The 16,612-nt window shown below is 33.5% G+C and overlaps 1 protein-coding gene across 4 annotated transcripts in view; it reads left to right on the forward strand.

The window, feature by feature from the left end:
• Nucleotides 1-10,152, forward strand: part of LOC127728931 (receptor-type tyrosine-protein phosphatase epsilon-like) — a 102,401-nt gene extending 92,249 nt beyond the window's left edge. For all 4 annotated transcript variants that reach the window (XM_052236513.1, XM_052236521.1, XM_052236528.1 and 1 more), the window contains 3 exons: nt 3,352-3,506; nt 7,546-7,681; nt 8,649-10,152. In XM_052236513.1, coding sequence (XP_052092473.1) covers nt 3,352-3,506; nt 7,546-7,681; nt 8,649-8,744 — 387 coding nt within the window. In that variant the 3' untranslated portion in view covers nt 8,745-10,152. The remainder of the gene's footprint in view (nt 1-3,351; nt 3,507-7,545; nt 7,682-8,648) is intronic.
• The last annotated feature ends 6,460 nt before the right edge of the window (nt 10,153-16,612 follow it).

The following is a 16,612-nucleotide window of genomic DNA, read 5'->3' on the forward strand; positions in this document are numbered from 1 at the left end:
TTTTGATATTAATGTTATTAAATTGAGTGAGCTTCCAGTAGATTTCGAGGAATGTATCGGTTGTTTGAAATAATTGATACAAATGAAGATGTCAAATATTTTGAACAGAAAGGTAAAATACAGGCGTCATTTCGAATTTTAGATCGTCATGATATGCATGAAATATTTGCTACTGACCTTAAAGCAATTGGCAACCAAATACGAACATTTTAAAAGTCTGGGAACAGTTTGACATGTTTTATGTAAGTTGTATTTGTGTCTTTTGAGTTAAGCCAATTTTTGCAACTGAATTTTACAGTTTGTTCTTATGTTGTGCTGTTACACCATTATCCAAGGTAAGGGGAGAGCTGAATGCTCACAAACATGTTTAACCCCGCCACATTCTTTATGTCCCTTTCAATGGTAAGAAGCCTGTCACTCAGTGGTTGTCGTTGGTTCATGTCTGTCATATTTGTTTTTCGTAAATTGTTTGTTATAAATTATGATGTTAGTTTTCTCGTTTGAATTGTTTAACTTTTTATGTCGAGCCTTGTATAGCCGAATATACAGTATGGGGTTTTCTCATTGTTGAAGGCCGTATGGTTGCCTGTTATTACATCCACTTCATTTGAACTTTGGTGAATAGTTGTCTCTTTGGCAATCATACCACACACCCTTATTTTCATATGGTCATTGGTTGTCTTTATTTATATCTTAAAGTTGTAATTATTTTATTTTTTTTTGTATTTCGTTAAACTTGGTGTTCATGAAATCTTTTTTATCGTCTCTGTTAAGTTTAGCGACAACGGTTTAAGAGCTGTTTTAGAGCCTAACACAGTATATAACACCTGTCGATTGTTGGAATTAATACATTGATCTCTTGATGTCATTAGGTCATTTATGTCGTTGTGTTGCACTCTTTTTGATGAATACTCAAAACAAGATATCACCTTCCTACCAACAAAGCTGGCCGCCATAATGGAACATTGATTAATGGGATAAATGCAAGTCTTGTATAAATAAATGAATATTGTTATATATGAGACAATCTTTGGTTTAATTTTGTTAAAATAAGGTAGAAAACATTGCTGATATATCATTGTCTTGCAAGACAACAATTTGACCTGATTTGAGTTAATATTCATGAAACCAATAAGTTGACCCTTGGTAGGAGATGGTTTGCGCATGTGATCAACAAGTCCAGTGATTAAAAATAAATTTCAGCAAAAAATTGAAACTAGGGAAGGAAGACCGATTTCTGGTGATTGGTTCGGTCTGCAAATAATCAGTCTTATGCAGATTATGAGTTTGTGATTTATACTTAATTTATGTTTTTCTCTATGCAATACGATCACACAGAACTAAAAACAAATCGACATTAAACTGTTGCAATGGCTGACCTGTCTACCTATTATAGGCTTATCTTTCTGTTTATATTTATAATAATAACGGGTCAATTGACCATCGACAGTTTGCATGGGTCATGTCGATGGTTAATCAGATGGCGCCCAGTCAGAAATACACTCTAAACACTAAATGGTGATAATTTATAACAATTTGATACATAATTTTGTATTGTTTTCTATGGAACTTTTGTATTTCTGAAGTACGTTTAAGTATATATTAAATCAAATTTCAACGGTGAGCGTGAATTTTATATCCTCTTTAAAAGCAGTTTTATTATTGTTGAGTTTTTGTTGTAATGTTGAACGCTATCATAAATAAAGACAAACCTTAACAGCAAAATGATCGGTTCCACAAGATTGGCAAATGAGTCAACATGATAGAATAGACAGTCGACTACTTATTAAAGTTATTGCCCGTTGATGATGATTTTACCCTTTCTTCGTTCTGGGTAAAATTTATGGTATATAGAGAGAAATTGATCAGCACAATAAGATATCCAAATAAGTAAAAACAACTTATCAAAGATACAAGGCTTATAATTCTGTACGACAGTCGCACGTTTCCTTTACAAAAGACCCATCAGTTACAGTCGTTAAAATAAATTTAAAGGCCAATCAAGTACGAGTAAAGAGCATTAAGGACCCAAAATTCAGAATGGTTTTGTCAAATACAGCTAAGGTAATATATTCCTGGTGTAGAAAATTCTTAGCATTTCGTACACTTCAAAGATTTGTAAACAGTTAATTTATAAATTATAATCATACCGAAACACAAGTGTACTGGACTCAAATGTTAAAATGATCGAATTCACCAGTGTACTACTTATAGGAGTAATTCCTCTGCAAAACAATTTTAATCATGTTTGCGTTTTTTTTTGAAAACTAATAGTATATTTATAAACTTTAAACACCAGTACAATCCTCAGCAAGATATTTTAGATCTACAAATAATTCAAATGGCAGAAGCCGTCAGGCGACTCATTATCGGAGTTATTACCTTTACATGATCAGTTGTCGAGATCACCCCCAGTTTTTGGTGGGGTTCGTGTTGCTTAGACTTTAGTTTTCTATGTTGTGTCATCTGTACTTTTGTTTGTCTGTTTGTCTTTTTATTTTGGCCATGGCGTTGTCAGTTTGTTTTCAATCTATGAGTTTAAATGTCCCTCTGGTATCTTTCGTCCCTCTTTTGTTACTAATTTAAATGTTTTACCCAATATCTTAAAGAATATCATCGATAGACTAAAACTTAAAATATCAAAAATAATCAGAAACAAAAGATCTACAAATAGTCTATATTACGAATATCCACTCCTTACACGAGTTGTAGTTCCCTAATTCACAAAAGTATCCCGTTCTTTATGCATTTGTATAATCAGCCTTCGAGTGGGCATTGTGATTTCCAGTCTGTGCTTCCGTCTATCCGTCGGTCCGTTCTTACCGTAAGGTTAAAAATATGGTTTAATGAAGATGACTTTGAAGTTGTGATGACATCAATCCGAAACTTAGTATACATATATACAATTTGTTGTGAAATGTCAAATGAGTGTTTTGATCAAGATATCTGGATTCACTGAACAAGGAAATGGCATAGTGCGAGCAGGGTATGATGTCATATGGATACATTTAAATTTTGCCTATTGTGTCGAAAATTATAATGGATAGACAAAAACGCTGTCCAGCAAAAACGATCAGAACGACAAAATTTTGGCAAACAGATTCTCTATTCAAATCAAATATTATTGTTGCAATGTTTCAATTTTATGCAAACATTGTCAGGTGAACGATACATGCTTCTTGTAGCCTACAGTTTCCTCTGAATGTTTATTTTAAAACCGCATATCTATTACATTAAAGGATTGTACCACTAATATATATATATTAACAATTTCACGGCACTTTAAATACGATACGATAGCATTTAGCTGAGTTTTTGCATGGTATGTATATATTTCAAAATATGTTGTAGAACAAGAAAGAAGAAAGACCCATAACTGTTTTTGTTTATAACGATTGGGGAGATAATAACATGATGCCAAACTCAACAAAGACTATGGCTGATTTCATGGAAAAGGTCTCCAGGACTACACGTGAAGATAATGAATCCATAGTCGTCATTTGCAGGTTTGTAATACAATTATTTTTGCAAAAAATTCCGCTCAAGTCGGTGCTAGGGGTCGTCTTAAACTTGCAGTGAGGTGAGAGTATTTTTTCTCCGTGTTGAAGGCCTCACTGTGACTTTGAGATGAAGAACAGAAATAAAAGAGCTGTTCCTTTGTTTTTTGTGTGTTTTTTTTTTTGCTGTGCATGTACTGATTTTTTTGTCATGGATGGATACCCCATATCCTTTGTTTTTCTATAATATATTATAAATATGAATCTATACATATCAAAGTCACTTATAAATTCGAATACTATTTTGAAATTGGAATCGGTAAGAATACAAACAAACTAATGTAACTGAATAAACTATATAAACAAAGAAATAAGTGCAAGGTCAATACCAATATCGACAAAATCTCGGTATATTCTAAGGAGTAGTACGTTTTCATTTCAAAATGTTTACCCTAGACAAGTGTTTTTTAAACGTTGTGCAACTGAATTGGAAAAAAGTTAAGATTATTTTATTAGAATAGCTTACGAAGCCTGCGTTTGGAAGATTGAAGTATCATTTAAAATATTTTGTTTAAATGTTAATCGTTTCATCGAATATATCTTGAACATTTTATAATATTCTGCAGAAATTTACCGTTCAGTAATAAGCCCATCGATATTTTTTATATCATTATGAGCCTCAGTGTTCTTTGAATGTATTGGCCATGCAAATATGTAAAATGCCTCAAAATCGCACACACTTAGATTTGAAATCATTAATTTAACCCCCATGCATCTACACTTCAATAAAGATAACACAGTCATTGTGAATGTGCCACATTTGCTAATTAGTAATGATGTTTAGTATTGAAGTTTATTGTCATCTTCCAAAGATTTCTAATCAGTAAACATTTTCAACAGAACAAAATATACCCCTTTTACATTGCTCCTCACACATTGATTGGCCTTGATTCTAATATGACGACCTATATATCGTTAACCAGTTTATTCACTGTATATCTACTTTAAGCGCGCAAAATTGGCTGTTCCGTGTTACGCCCATCTTATTTATACCACCAGGTAAACTCAATTTATGACAGTAAAACCCACGCTTTACGTAGGCCAAACTTCAAATGCAATAGGGTTATCTCTATTCAAATGCAAAATAAACAAATTAGTCCATTTTAGTTATTATTTCGATGTAAAATGTCATAAAACGAAAATTGCGCGAAATGGGCAAATAAACAAGATGACGTCATATATATGCTCCCGGCGTAAAATATAAACACCGGGCGTTTTCATGCTTCTTGTATGCCTCAGAATGTAAATAAAATTATAAAAAAAAAAGAACATTTTAAGCTGAAAAATGTGAGTTTTCTTATTTATCATTAAATAATATAATATAATAGACCACTTTCGAGTTCGTTGCATTTCCGTCAAAAACTTTGGTCTTAGTGAACATTGTTTTTGGCCTTTAACTAGCTTTAAGTAACTGCTAGTACTCTCACATCGTACTTCCGTGTTAATTTGACCTGTTGACACAACTTGTAATGCATGTACCACCTATTGAGTATGACGATAAATTTTCACTTCTGTACTCGTACTCTGAACAACAATTTATTTTTTAAATGTTTACTTCCGTATCCCTAACAACAAAATTATTATATCTAAATTTACCTGTGTACGTTGTTTTATTTAACGCCATTTTGTCCCAGGTAAGAGTTGTCTTATTGACACTCTTCCTACATCTTTTTTGTTACTACCTGTAACGTCTTTGTTACATAGGCACGTACGTTTTAATATTGGATTTATATTGTGTCATAGATCAAACTTATTCGTTCAGTGTATGTTTACTTGTTTTTGTTTAAATGTCTTTTTGATCGAGTTGAGCCATTTCAATTGATATTTTATAATGTGTTTTTTTATGTTGTAATGTTACACTACTGTCTCAGGTTAGGGTGAGGGTTGGCGCCTGTTAAAATGTTTAAACCCGCTGCATTTGTATGCACCTGTCCTAAGTTAGGAGCCTGTTGTTCAGTGGTTGTCGTTTGTTGGTGTGGTATATAAATGTTTCTCGTTTCTCGTTTTTAATATAGATTAGACCGTTGGTTTTCCTGTTTGAATTGTTTTACACTAGTAATTTTGGGGCCCTTTATAGCTTGCTTTTCTGTGTTTGCCAAGGCTCCGTGTTGAAGGCAGTACTTTGACCTACAACTTTTTATACATTGTGACTTGGATGGAGAGTTGTCTCATTGGCACTCATACCACATCTTCTTATTTTTATTATTCGTGCGTTTAGGGGCATCGTCACTTCCTTCCCATGTCGAGCGAGCGTTTGAAAAAATATGATGCTATATTGCACGAATTATTCGGCAAATTCAATTCTGATAATCAGCACTGCTGTCATTAGGGAATTATGATTAAGTACCTACGGCACAAACATTATTTGTAGTTTACCCTTCATAATGACGATCACGAAGACGCGTAATGAACTTTAATAGTGCAGGGATACAGGCGGTCCCCTCTATCTGGTAAATGACGTCATAAAGGCGCGCATAATTGACGAACTTTTCCGGTGAAGGACATAACTAAAAAAACTGGTCTATTCAAATTATTATATGGGGGTAAAACCGAACAGCCAAAACAGCATCGTATGTATAGGGCTTTCACGGTTGACAAAATTACCGTGTTTGTCCTCATAGAATCGAAATAATTGATTGCAGCCGTAGATTTGTTTTCATTTAACCATGGGTTGGGCATTTATATTCGTATTTTACCACTCGCTGTCGCTCGGGATAAAATAATCAAATATAAATGCCCAACCCATGGTCAAATGAAAACAAATCTACGGCTGCCATGAATTATTTCTTAATTGACATTGCCTTCATTCTACTTACATAATTTGAGTGAAAATAAAGCACACACTAATTTTAAAAGGCTTTTGTGATTTTATCATAGCTCTGTACATGTTGATTTCATGATGTTCAAGAGTAAGAAATTCGGATCACGAAGGAATTTTTTACACGTTCGCTAGATGAACGTGTAACAGTTTTATGACGTACCCTAGAATAACACTAACTATTCGTTAACGTACCCTAGAGCAACACGTTATACTTTGTATGCGTACGCTAGAGCAACTCGTTGCAACTAACACGAGAATATGGTTCGAGTTCCTGTAGGGATATGTATCTATTAAAAACATGTCACCCCTTTTACTTACTAATGGAATTATCTGCATCAGCAACCTTGAATTGTCAAATCTAATTTTCATTACAAAAGCATGGAATATCGTTTATTCTGATTAAAGAACGTGTACAACTTTAAAAAAAACTCATCAAAGACACCACGCTGATATTTTGTATGCCAGACGCGCATTCCGTCTACAAAAAACCTAATCAGTGTCGCTTGAATAAAAAATCATCCCGCTTAAATGCCAAATCAAGTACAAAGCATTAAAGACAAAATATTCCGAAAGTTTTTGCAAACTATCGGTAATGTAATCTTTCTTAGGGTAAACAATCCATAGGATTTCGAACAATTGAAAGTTTTGTTACTTTATTATGACAATATCAATGATATTTCAAGGCAACACAGAAATGCTAGAAGTTCTGACTACTGGTATTACACTAGTTGCAACGAACATGAAAGAAATGTTACGAGTTGTTTTAAGGGAACGTGAAATAACTGCTACGTGTTGTTCTAGGGTTATGTGAATTGACTGTTATGCATTGTTCTAGGGTACGTGGACTGACTTGCTTGTTGCTCTTAGTTACTTAAACTAACTGTTACGTGTTGCTTTAGGGTATGCAAAGCAGCAGCAACGTATTGCTTTAGCAAACGGTTCAAAATTGCATCGTGAACCGAATTGTCCTTCATACCAGAGCTATGGATGTTCGGTCAGGACAGAGAAAAACAGAACAAATAGAATATATATTTAAGTCTGAAGTAATTTTTGGGAGCTTTTGATAGATAAACCGATTATTCTCTCCATCACCACGTTGTTATTTTTTTGAAATACGTGCATGGCTGAAATAATTAAAATTAGCATAATGAACCATATTTTATTTAGGGACGGTTGTACGAGATGTGGCATATTTGTAACTTTGGACTTAGTTTTAGAGAAAATGGAAATAGATGAAGAAATTGACATCTTTCAAGTCGCAAGACAAATTCAAACTCGACGGCCTCAATTTTTGTCCAGTATTGTAAGTTTAAAAAAAAACGAAACTATCATAAGTAGGAGTAACTTCCGATCGTTTATGCATCTAACAGATAAAGTAAGGTATATGTAGTTCTATAATTGCCGGTGGTTTTTTGTTTGTTTGTATAAAAATCGAAAAAAATATATGGTACTCGTACTTGGACCAATTTAGATAATATAAAGTAAAAAGAAAGAAACGTCTGAAACTCACTACATACCCTTAAACGAGGATCGTAAACTCGAACCATACGAAGAACACAAGGCGGTCCCGTTTAGTCGGATGTGAATGTGCCTGAAAAAAATGTCAAAATAAAACCGAACAAAATCCGAGGTTAATTGATCATTATGAACATTTCGCATATCTGATGTTATATTTTTCAGGATTCATAAAAAGAAAATGAAACTATTAGCTTTCTTTCATTGGATTAGGTTTTTACTTCCGTGTCAATGTGATATAGGTTACAATAATCCATTAGATTTTATTGGCGCAGCCATTTTATGAAGATAACATGGTATTCAGAATTAAGAGTATGGCTAATCCTGATTAGTCGATATGTGCACCCGTTATTTTTTATTATTAGAGACTTCGTGCAATCTGCATTATACCAAAGGCAAAATAATATATTTTCCTTAGCCCTAACGAAACTGAGATGTCTTTTCAACGCTAGGATGAGCCACGTATTTTTAAGTGCAAAATTGATAGGCAAGGGAGACAAGTACAAATTACGTTAAGAAAAGCAACGGGAACCTTCATTTTTTGACAAAAAATACTATTTTTCTTTAATTCTAGCAAGGTTTCGTTAAAAAAATCAACTTTCAAAAGTCTGTATTCATTGTCGCATATGGGGAAATTAATTGTTTATTGCAATCTATAACTAATTACATTAGAAAAAGATAAACAAATAATATAAAAAAAACAGAAAAATGAATAATAACTTGATTCTATAAACCTTATCTGCTGTCTATTTTAGGAGCAATTTGAGTTTTGTTATTGTGCTCTAAAGGAATTACTTAACAGTGAGTCAGTGTATGCAAACTCAGGAAACCTGCTGTCGGTTTACAGATAAGAAGTTTGTTGACGATAATAGTGATTTGAAAAAAAAAAAATTGACACATTTAAAATTATTACTCTGATTTACTTTTGCTGCATTTACTAGTATACTATTTCACCGCTTGACATTTACTGCTTTGCAATTATATTTAAAGAATCTTTTTATCATCTTATTAATGTTCTCACATTGAGTATTTAACACCATTGATTAAACAAGAGCATCAAAACCCATGTCACTTGCAACCAAACATCACTCAAATATATGTTTTCTGTTTTGACTCATTTTGCTCTTTAAACTGCTGTTAGGTACTAATTTTTTCGACATTGTTTTTTTAGGTTCCCCGAAACAAAATTTCGGAGCATACATTAATTGCTTGCACCGTCCTTCCGTGTGTTCTAAACATATGGTTTCCTTATGGTAACTTGACTATCCCTTGCTTGATCAGAATGAATTTATACAGATGAAAGTGTAAGGCAAGGGGAAGAAGACTATTGATTTTAAGGGTCAATATATCAGGCCAAGGTTACAGTTATCAAAAATAGAAGCAAATTGGTAATGTTTCAGGATTGTAACTCGAGTCTCCCGTGCTTGATTGGGATGCATCTTATACAGATTGAGGAAAAAAGGAAAGGATAATAACTCTATTGATTTTAGGTCAACAGGTCACTCTTGCTTAAAGTTTGACTTTTTTTAAAGTTGGTTTCAAGATGGTACATTTATCTCACTATTAATAGTTACACATTTATACAGGTGAAAAATAAGCAATGTTTTATCCCTCTAAACACTAGAATATTGAACCCTTGAAATAAAATGTTTTCTCTCAATGATTGTGCTGTTCGAGAAGCATCAGTTTGCAATAACTGCTTTTAATTTGTATTTTTTTTATATTAAACTTTTGTTTATGATATTTAATATGTCATAAATGGGAATTTATTGATCAATGTAAAAAAAAAACCGGTTTACTTATTTGTAAGCGAAATGATTGGGTCTTCTTGTATCTAAAAAGAATGCTAATTGATGTACGTCCAAATACCAGTGAAAGAGTTCGAAAATTGAGAATTCATCAATAAATTAATGCATTTTCATCTTGTATCTTCGTTCTTATTTTTCCATTCTCTTTTATTTTATTAGCTATTAGTTCAATTATTGGTCTCTTGATCGGTAAATAACAAAGGATGTATCCACTAAATTCATAACTCAACTTCAGTAAACTTCAGATTCCATTGGCAAACTTTTTATATACAGTCTTAATTTCTTTTCCATTATTGATATAATACGGTACAATGTCTACGCATGCACTACACCTTTTATATTATAGTGCTGTCCAACATTCTAGATATTCTTACTGTAACTGTTGCTTTTATCAATATGTTATGGATAGATTTTCGCCTAAAATATTTCAATAAATTAATGTATCAGGCATTTTCGTCTTGTATTTTCGTTCTTATATTCCATTCGATTCTTTTATTAACGATTAGTTCCATTATTGGTCTCTCGATCTGTAAAAAGCCAAGGATACACCCACAAAATGTATATCTCAACTTCAGTGAACTTCAGATTCCATTGTCAAACTTTGTATATACTGTTTGTCATTTCTTTTCCATAATTAATATAATACGGTAAATTGTCTACTCATGCACTACACCTTTCATATAAAATCACCATATATGCCGGGATTAGAGTGCTGTAAGCCAGGCGCGCGTTTCGGCTACAAAAGACTCACCAGTGACGCCCAAATCAAAACTGTTTAAAAAAGATCAAATAAAGTATGAAGTTGAAGAAGAACATTTAGGACACAAACTTTCGAAGGGTTTTGTCAAATACAGCTAAGATAAAATATTTCTGAGGAAGAAAATTCTTAGTATTTCGGAGAACTTCTCAGTTTTGTAAACAGTTTATTTATAATTGAATACCAATGTAAAGGGTAGAGGTCAAATATTTTATACTATTTCAAGAGGAAAGATGCTTATATTGTATGTGTTCTAAAAGAAAAGTTTTAGCTTCCACATCTTATTCACACCACCCCTAAAGTAGCTAGTTTCACAGTAGTTCTGAAGGTCAGGCTTTGATTGCTGATAAAATAAAAGTTAATAAAGTTGAAAAAGATTTCGTGGAGTTTTTGGCAGACCCAGCACTATGATGTCGTTGGTAAGAACACTTATGTGATTTTGGTATCCAATACAGTGAAAGAAGAACCGGTTCTTCATCATTAGTTGAAATTCCAAAGGAAGATTGTACGGACCTATGCTTGTTCAGAATTCCTCTGTGGTAAGTGCCGTGGAATTATATGTTTCCAAAGGAATTGTAAATACCTGATTCCATTTCCTAGCAGTTTATGTAATAAGATTTACAAACAAAAACGATGTTATAAGATGCTTTTACAGCAACTCCCTCGATAAACAATGAACACAAAACAAAATGATTTGAAAGTATATTTCAAAAAGCATGATTTGAATAGGGGATGGTGTGCTCAGTCTTTATTTTCTATGTCGTGTTTTGTTGATTTGTTTTTCCATTCGTTGTATTTCGTTTTTTTGCAATCGTTAGTTTTTCTTCGATATAAATTTTGAATGCCCCTTTATCTGTTGCATCTTTTTAACCTTTTTTTATTATATGATTGCAGTTTTGAAAAGTAATTCTTATATACTTTGGTTACCGACGTTAACAATCTACATAAGAGTTTCTTTTCTATTGTTTCTCTTCACCAGTTTACACACTTCTGCCTTTACGCATTTAATTTGTTTTAAACTTATAAGTACCTCGCACATTTGCAGGTGAAACATCGGATTTTATTTTGATGACTACCATACCTTTTACTATCAAAGAAACTGGTTCCACTTATCATTACTACGAAAAGCCTGGTTCATACAAATATATTTTTTACAATGTTGATCGGAAGGGAGTCTTCCAAATCTTATTACTTTCTATAAAAGAGAGCCGAAAGATACAAAAGGGACATTCAAACACATTTGTAAAATAAAATGGCAATGAAATGGCAAGAAAAGTAAAAACGACCAAAAGACAAACAACATTATAAAAAAACAACATAGAAAACCAAAGACTGAGCACAAAGAACCCCACCAAAAACCCGGGGGGGGGGGGGGGATCTCATGTGCTCCGGAAGGGTTAGCAGATCCTGCTCCACATGTATTACACCCGTCGTGTTACTCCTATAAAATAAGTGATTAGGCATTACGCAATGAAGGATTGGTAATTGACTCTTATCTAACCCGAAGACATCACCACATTCATTAACCATTTGTCATGTAAATTTTCAAACACTGTAACCTGACCGGAAGTTTAACATTAAGAGGATAGACAAGACTGTTACTGGTATAGACATTACAAACATTCAAAATATGGGAGATGTATACTCCATATGCACGTGTTGTTACAATGTTGCTACGTAGAAATGGAAAGTCTCACATTTGGGTAGCTGAAATCATCTCTATTGTCGTAAAGTTTTGTTCTCAACCGACCCTCATTGTCATTTTCTATATTTAAGTCAAGATATGAGGCAGACTTATTTCAATTTCGATGGGATAGATGCACTCAACATAGTCAGTAAACTTTAAATAATTTAGTGAGAGGACATCATCTGTATAGCGGAACGAAAAGTTAAAGGATATTGCTAGCTTCTTTTCATTCTTCCTAAGAATAATATTTGTATATATTCATGTGCTGTGAGTTAAAAAACATTACAAAATCAAAGTATTTGAAAGTACTCGTCAGCAATTGAAAGCTAGTACAGATCATTATATAACTATTTGTTATACAGGTTCGCTATTATGAACTATTGAATGCCAATGTTAAAATTACAAAATGTACTAATTATGTCTGACTTCATAATATCAGTAAGTAGGTAATTATAATTATAAATAATGAATAATTTTTATTGATTTTGTGTCTTGGTTAGTTCAGTACGGTTCATCCCACTGTTTTTTCCTTCATTACTGAGGTTTACGTAATAAGTTTTTATTTCTTCAAATGTTATATCTTTTCTACCTTGAATTTATATGCATTTGTTATCTCAAAGAGCTTTGGTATGCATTCATCATTTATTGCTTACCATATATCACTGAAATAAATTTGCAGACAAAACCAGTATGTGTTAAATTTGATGTATACGTTAGTTATATGTGTTGTGTTTGTTGATATGACACAAAGTTAAAGACTTTACGCATCCACCGCACACAATACTCTATTATATACCATTCATTTTTTTCTATTTTGCCGGGTCGTCAAATGGTCGTATAGCACAATTTTTTTAAACTAGTTTTAAGGGCAATAAACAAACCAAAATTGTTCAATAAATAAATAAAATTACATTATTTGGCTCTGAAAAAAAAAGAATAAAAAACAAAAAACAAATCAGCAAACATTTGAACCTAATAAAAGATGGTTCTAAATATTTCTACCAAAGAAGATAAAATATTATAAAATTGGAATACTAATGATAATAATTCATTCATTTAACGCCACGGGGTATTTGCCTTATTTTCATAATTAATGTACACTTCAATGGAAACTGCAATTGTTCGAATCCAAAATACAGGGATGATTTTTTTGTTCCTATCTTTAAATAAATATATTTATTTTTGTCAACATTTGTTTGAATAAACAAGCTATCAGTTTCACAGATGACGACCAATATGTTCCAAAAGAGAGACGATAGATAGCAAAGGGACATTCAAATACATAATTCGAAAATAAATTGAAAACGCCATGGCAAAAAAAAGAACAAAAAGAACAAAACACAACATAGAAAAAAAAACGACTGAGCAACCGGAACCCCACCAAACTTCGGGGGTGATCACAGGTGCTTCGGACGGGTAAGCAGATTCTGTTCCACATTAGGCACTAGTCGTGTTGCTAATGTAAGCACAAACCCAGTGATAAGTCTAATTCGTTACGTCACATTTGGGGGAAAGGGGGATTGGATTACGACGATAGGAGCATATCCGTCGTCATCTCTGAAACAGATATTCCACAACGATCAACCAACTCGTGATGGTGTCCGTTAAATTTTCGAAGGGATAATTTTAACTTCTCCACTTGGAACTATTGGTTTGATAGTTTCCTTGTGAGCATCAACCCTCTATCAAGGAAATCATGATAGGAAACGCAAACCCTGGAATATCGTATCAACTGGGATATTATACTCCATATGCAAGCCAGCATTTTGCTACATAGAAATGGAAAGTGCACTATTGGGAAGCTGAAACAATTTCTTTTGTCATAATGTCTTAAAGGTGTTATTCTCGACCGGCCTTCAATGTCAATTTCTATATGTAAGTCAAGATATGAGGCAGAATTAACTGTATCTGTTATATCCTTTATTACAAGTTCGTTGGGATAGATGCGTTTAACATAGTCACCAAACTTTGAATTATTTGGTGAGAGGACATTATTTTAAAGCGGAACGTGAAGTTAAAGGATAATTCTAGCTTCTTTTCATTCTTTCGAAGAAGCTCCTGTATGAAGTCAGCCTCATATGAATAAAGAAACAAGTCGACAAGAAGCGGTTGGTTCCCATTGGAATGCCGAATCCTAATTGTCGTTACCACAATCCTGTCCTCTCCTCGAATGTGACCAACCGAATTAGACTTATCACCGTGTTTGTACATGAGAAACATATGGTGCCATATGTGGAGCAAGATCTGCTTACCTTCCGGAGGACTTGAGATCACCCGCGGTTTGTTGGTGGAGTCCGTGTTGCTCATTCGTTAGTTTTCTGTGTTGTGTTTTGTTTACTGTTATTTGTCGTTTGATCGTTTTTTCTTTTCTTGCCATGGCATTGTCAGTATGTTGTCGACTTATGAGTTTGAATATCTCTTTAGTAGCTTTCGCCTTTCTTTTTTTAATGATAAAATTATGATAATGAGACGTGCTATGATTTTCCTTGAGACAAACATCCAACAGATGTCCCAGAACGATGATGTAAACAACTATAAGTCCCCATACGACCTACAACAATGAGCAAAATCCATACCGTATAGTAAGCTATTAAAAGCCTCAATATGACAAGATGTGGAACACTTCAAAGTATTTAGGCTCAAAACAATAAACAATAAACAAATATGGCAGACAGCAATCAAACACAACCACTCAATTACGGGTTATTGACTTTGGAGAGACACATAAGGAATGTGGCGGGATTAATCATGTTAGTGTGCGCTCAACCCTTCCTCTAACTTGGGACAGTGGTAACAGCACAACATATGAACAAACTGTAAAAATCAGATAATAAAGATTTGGCTTATCGAATCAGCACAACGCACAACAACAAAAACCCACACAAAAACAAAGTACCGATCTAAGAGTACTCAAATTTACTGCATAAAATTGAGAATGGAAATGGGAAATGTGTTAACGAGACAAAAACTAGACCAAAAGGCAGAAAACAGCCCAAGGCCACCAATGGGTCTTCAACACAGCGAGAAAATCTCGCACCCGGAGGCGGGCTTTAGCCGGCCCCTAAACAAAAATGTGTACTAGTTCAGTGAAATTGGACGTCACACTAAACTCCGAAACATATAAATGAATTAAAATTAAGAAAAAACATACAAGACTAACATAGTACCGATCTAAGAGTACTCAAAGTTACTGCATAAAATTGAGAATGAAAATGGGGAATGTGTCAACGAGACAAAAACCCGACCAAAGAGCAGAAAACAGCCCAAGGCCACCAATGGGTCTTCAACACATCGAGTAAATCCCGCACCCGGAAGCGGGCTTTAGGTGGCCCCTAAACAAAAATGTATACTAGTTCAGTGAAAATGGACGTCACACTACACTCCGAAACATATAAAATGAATTTAAGTTAAAAAAAAACACTAAAAAGACTAACAAAGGTCAGAGGCTCCTGACTTTGTACAGGCGCGAAAATGCGGCGGGGTTAAACATGTTTGTGAGATCTCAACCCTTCCCCTATGAAATCTAGTTCAAAGACAATAACAACTACTAAAAAACTTGAAATTGTAATCATATATTGACATTATAAATGTTTAAAGGGGTTTACAGAATAGAGAATAATGGGCAAAAAGTGCAAAATAAAGAGCAAAAAATATAGAAAATAGGTAACAATAAGCAATAAAAAAATTAAAGAATAGAGAATAGAGAGGTGCTTAGATATAAAGAATAGAGAATAATTGGCAAAATCTATAATCTATAAAGTATAGAGAAAAATAGCTTAACAAATTAAAGAATACAGAATTGAAGGACCCCCAATCCAGAGCCTCCAACAATTTAGTACACGTCTCTTGAGACTACTACCCATAATAGTTTAATTATATTCTGCTTCGATCATTTAGATTTGGGTCTCAAATGAAGTGTCTTCACACAACCATTCACGTAATGATGCCTACTTATACAATGCATAAAGATGTGATTATCCATTTTTACTAAATTGAAAACCACAATATAAAATTTTCATTTGATCTGTTGAAGCGTTTGTAGAATCATTGTATGATGTCAAACAGATTGATTTTATTTAGTATTCAATCCGCGAGTTTAAATTATTTTGATGCATTGTTTTCGTTACAGTGAATGCCTGGCAACCTTTGAATTGTTATCCTCTAATATTTGTTGATAAATTAAGGTAGATTTTCTCATCGAAAAATACAAAAGCTGCTATAAATTAAATAAACAAGACATTCAAATTTTCAAATAAGCTATCTAGGCAATAGCAAAACTCCATTTTAGCTCACTTGGTTCAAATTTCAAAGTAATAAAATTGAGAATGGAAATGGGGAATGTGTCAAAGAGACATTAACAACCCAACCAAAGAGCAGAAAACAGCCTAAGGCCACCAACGGGTCTTAAGCATTCTCATCACTTGGAGTCCGTCGTTCGTCGTCGTCGTCTTCTGTTCACTGTTACAA

The sequence above is a fragment of the Mytilus californianus genome, unplaced genomic scaffold (genome assembly GCF_021869535.1).
Source record: "Mytilus californianus isolate M0D057914Y unplaced genomic scaffold, xbMytCali1.0.p SCAF_1, whole genome shotgun sequence".
Classification (NCBI taxonomy): domain Eukaryota; kingdom Metazoa; phylum Mollusca; class Bivalvia; order Mytilida; family Mytilidae; genus Mytilus; species Mytilus californianus.